The following is a 4,095-nucleotide window of genomic DNA, read 5'->3' as shown; positions in this document are numbered from 1 at the left end:
CGCGGGGCAGTGCCACAGCAGGGCCGGCTGGGGCGGGGAGGCTCCCGTGCTGTTTTCTTCAGTGCTGAAAATAAACCAGGCAGGTCGGGCACTTCCTCAGAGACCTCCAGCCGTGAGTGGAGGATTTGTGGGGTTTAAAGTGCACCGATGAATCGAGCCCTTCTGCCTCCATGGGCACTGGTGGGAGCTGGGGATGTGCTGAGGGTCAGGGCTGCACTCCCTGAGCCCCACCCGTGGATTGGTGTCCTCAGGCCTCGGTGGTTTTTGCTCCCAGGCACATCCCAGGGGTTGTTTTGCCCTGTCTCCCATCAAAATAACAGAACAGAAACCAAAACTGCCCCCAAGTGACACCGGGGCTGGGCTGGGGCTTTGCATGTCCCCTGTGGTGGTGCAGCCGCTCTGGTTTTTCCCCTTTTCCTCTTTCTCCGCCCTCCCAAGGCTCCGTGCCCTGCAGGGATCTGGAAATGTGCCTGGCTCCTTCCCTGCTGTCATGACCCATGGAAAAGGTGTTTGGACAGCCCCAAAACCCCTGTGCTGCTGCCCACAGGCCTTTGCAAAGCCGGGGCAGCCCTGTCTGGCCACAGCTCGTGGCTTTGGGGTTTTTCCAACTTTCCAGGTCTTTGCTAATTGTTTTGAAGCTTCTGCTGCCACCAGGCAAATTGCTTTTCTCTCTTTATGTGAAATCCGAAGCTGATCTCCAGGCCCCAGGGAGCTGTGAGGAGCACAGGGGTGTCAGAGCCCGGTGCCAGCCCACGCCTCCATGCCAAGGACACGGCAGCACCGGGGTCCCCATCCATCAGCACCGAGGCCAAATTCCTCTCTGCAGAGCGAAAGGAATTCTCCCCTCCTCCAGAGAGCGGCTGGGCTGAGGGAAGGAGGCCGGGTCTGCAAGTGGGATGGATCTGCCTGGTTTTGAGCCCTTTGCAGAGCAGTGCATCCATCTCCAGTGATTTTCGGGTTGTTCTGTTTGTTGGGGACACTGAGAATCCCTTGGGGGCGGAGGGGACAGCGCAGGCTCTGCTTTGTCTTTGCTGCATCTGGCTCCAGGCTGCTCCTGGGACAGAGCTGTCCCACCATGGATTCTCCCTCCGGGAGAGCGCTGCAGGCGCATTTCTGCATCCTCTCACACACTCCGCAGGTGGGGACACGCTTCCCTCTCGCTCTCCCGGGCAGGAGCAGAGTTTCTCCTGCTGCTCCAGCTTCCCGGGGCTGGGGAAAGCGGGCGAGCGGGTACAGCCTGTCTTGCTGGAGCACCCAGTTCCCTCAGGAGCCTCGCACGGAGCTCCGGGTGCCCCAGCACAGGGAGCCCCTTGGGCCATGCCCACCCCTCTGCGCTTTGGGCAGATCCCTCTGCCGGGTTCTGCTTGGCTGCTCTCAGTAACTCTGGAAAGAAACATCCCATCTATCCCCAGATCAGCCCCCAGCACCCGAGGCCAAGCCCGTGGGATTTTGCTCAACGCTGGGAAAGCAGAGGTGGGCAGGGAGGAGACAGAGCCATGATCCGATGGGCAGAACCTGCAGCTCTGATCAGATAATAATTAATAACCGGGTTTGGGGGGCCCTGCACCCTCCATCCGCAGCACCTGCACCCTCCGTGTCCCGGTGGGAAGAGTTCCCAGGCAGAGAAGGAAAACCAGGGAATGGAAGCTGAACTCATCCTGGTTTTGCTGGGTTAAGGGTGCAGTAACAGCACTGTGTGCCAGGGGGGAACTGGGCTCAGCCGGGAGCTGGGCAGGGCAGGGGCCCCTCTGGCACCGGTCAACGAGCAAAGGGCCCGGAGGGACTGCCACGAACTTTCCCTGGTCCTTCACTGCTGCACCAGCCCCGTGTGCCTGAGGGAGAGGGATGGAAAACACACAGGGAAGCAGCGGGAAACGAGGGAAGGTGTGTTCGGCTCCCGAAAAATATTTATGGGTGGGAAACAGGTGGGAAACAGGAGGCGCAGCTTTGGATTTGTCACTCTGGGCCAGTGGCCACTCTGCCACTCAGCCCCGCTGCCATCCTGCTGTTCCTGACCCTGCTGCTGCTTTTTGTCCCCCTCAGGCTGGTGGACGATCGGTGCGTGGTGGAGCCGGCGGCCGGAGACCTGGACAACCCCCCCAAGAAGTTCCGAGGTGAGGCTGGGGCAGCTCCGTCACTCCGTGAGCGGCATCGGGGCCAGTCCTGGCCCTGAGCATCCACACCAGCGATGGGAATGGGAATTGCAGCTCCCACTGCACCCACCTGGGAAGTGCTGGCTGGTTCCTGACTGCCCCCTGTGCTCAGGGTGCTCCACACTCAGGGAAGGGCCCTATCCCGGCTGGATTTGAGTGCCTGGATCACACAGCCAGGAGCAGAGACCTGGGAAATCTCCCCAAACCCGTGACTGTGGTGTTGGATTTGGGGTTGCTTTAGGGCAGCTGTTCCTTCCATCCCCCCGTTGCCATTTTATGTCTTTTTTTAAATAAGTCTTTTTAAATATCGGCTCCCCACTCTGCCTTGTGCCCCCAGCTTTTCCTCAGGGCAGCTTTAACAGCACCCATCCCCCTGGGCACCCTCCTTCCCTCCCACACACCCCAAAACGTCTCAAGACATCATTTTTTCCACTCTCTCAGGATCCCACCAAGCAGTGACCTGGCTCTCCATGGAAGTTATCACCACTAATTTATTCACGAGTCTAATTAACGACCCATCCAGCATCTCCAGCATCCCCCAGCCCCGTGAATCCCAGCGAGCCCCATCCCATTCCCACGCTTCCACCTGGGGCTGAACGTGCAGCAGCCACCCCGTCCCCTGCCCGGCCTTGCGCCGGTGTTGAATCTCTTTTCCAGACTCAGGTTTTTCGGCTCAGCCCGGCTCGCTGCACTCCCTATCAGGATATCCAGCTGTTTGTTCTAATGGCCGGAAAGGTAGAGCTCTCCCTGCTCGATAGCCATCGCCTGCGGCGAGGGGGAAACAACGGGCTGGGGCCGTTCCCTGCGGCACCGGCGAGAGGCTGCAAGGGATTTTCATGCGCTGTCGCCGTCCCCACATCCTGTGGCCGGACCCTGCCCTATCCTGAGCCGCACACGGGTCGTGCCGGGGCTTCCCGCCGGGAAAACAGGACCCTCCTGCCGAGGTCAGCTCCGAACGGTTCTTTGGAAATGCCAGAACCCACCTGGGAGCTGTTCCTGCCCGCGGCTCCTCGGAGAGACGCTCGACACCTCTCAGTTATTTGCTTTTTTTCGTTTGTTTTTGCGGTTTCTCCCCTCGCCCAGGCTCTTCCCAGCCTAGTTCAGGCATGTCAGGAAAAGCAAATCCGGTGCTTCCACCCTCCCAGGCAAGGGAGCAGTGCCGCCGGGAGCTGTGCCTCTGCCCCCAGTGCCCCCAGTGCCCTGCTGCCCCAGTTCCCTGAAGGATTCACCTGGAGATTTTGCCCCCCAGGCCTCTCTGGGTGTGAAATTTTGCCCCCCAGCCCACTCTGGGTGTGAAGTTTTGCCCCCAGAGCCACTCTGGGTCCTGGCAGGTCAGCCCCACATCGCCCTCCGAGCTCCTCGTGCCGGGCAGCGCTGGCACAGGAGCTTCCTTCTCCTTCCCTCTTTTCCATTTCCCTGAAGGATTCACCTGGAGATTTTGCCCCCCAGGCCTCTCTGGGTGTGAAATTTTGCCCCCCAGCCCACTCTGGGTGTGAAGTTTTGCCCCCAGAGCCACTCTGGGTCCTGGCAGGTCAGCCCCACATCGCCCTCCGAGCTCCTCGTGCCGGGCAGCGCTGGCACAGGAGCTTCCTTCACCTTCCCTCTTTTCCAGCCCCCAAATCCATCTTCCAGAAATCCATCCGTGCTTTGGCCCAGATGCCAAAATCTCCGGCTCCCAACACAAGCTGTGCTGGAGATTTTCCACGCACAACCCCCGCCGTGCCTCAGTTTCCCTCCTGGCCAAACCGAGCTCAGCACTGAGCCTGGCCTTGGACTCGCAGCCATTTCGGAGTGGCCGTGCCGGGTTTTTTACCTCCCCCCTGGTTCCTGCTCCCCACCAGCGCCTTTTGCAGCAGTTCCCACTAATTAGCAATTTAATGGAGACGGCTCCCGGAGCTCGGGGCGGGGGGCGCGGGCAGCCGGGCACGGCAGCTCCGCTGCC

At 60.5% G+C, this 4,095-nt stretch overlaps 1 protein-coding gene across 2 annotated transcripts in view; it reads left to right on the top strand.

Annotated features, from left to right (window-relative positions):
- ITPR3 (inositol 1,4,5-trisphosphate receptor type 3) overlaps positions 1-4,095 on the top strand; it is a 38,730-nt gene that overhangs the window by 3,921 nt on the left and 30,714 nt on the right. For both annotated transcript variants that reach the window (XM_017727219.1, XM_008644715.2), the window contains exon 2: positions 2,044-2,114. In XM_017727219.1, the coding sequence (XP_017582708.1) occupies positions 2,044-2,114 (71 nt within the window). The remainder of the gene's footprint in view (positions 1-2,043; positions 2,115-4,095) is intronic.

Source organism: Corvus brachyrhynchos, unplaced genomic scaffold (assembly GCF_000691975.1).
Source record: "Corvus brachyrhynchos isolate BGI_N302 unplaced genomic scaffold, ASM69197v1 scaffold72, whole genome shotgun sequence".
NCBI lineage: Eukaryota > Metazoa > Chordata > Aves > Passeriformes > Corvidae > Corvus > Corvus brachyrhynchos.
Note: the sequence above shows the minus strand (reverse complement) of the source record. Positions and strands in the feature narration are given on the sequence as shown.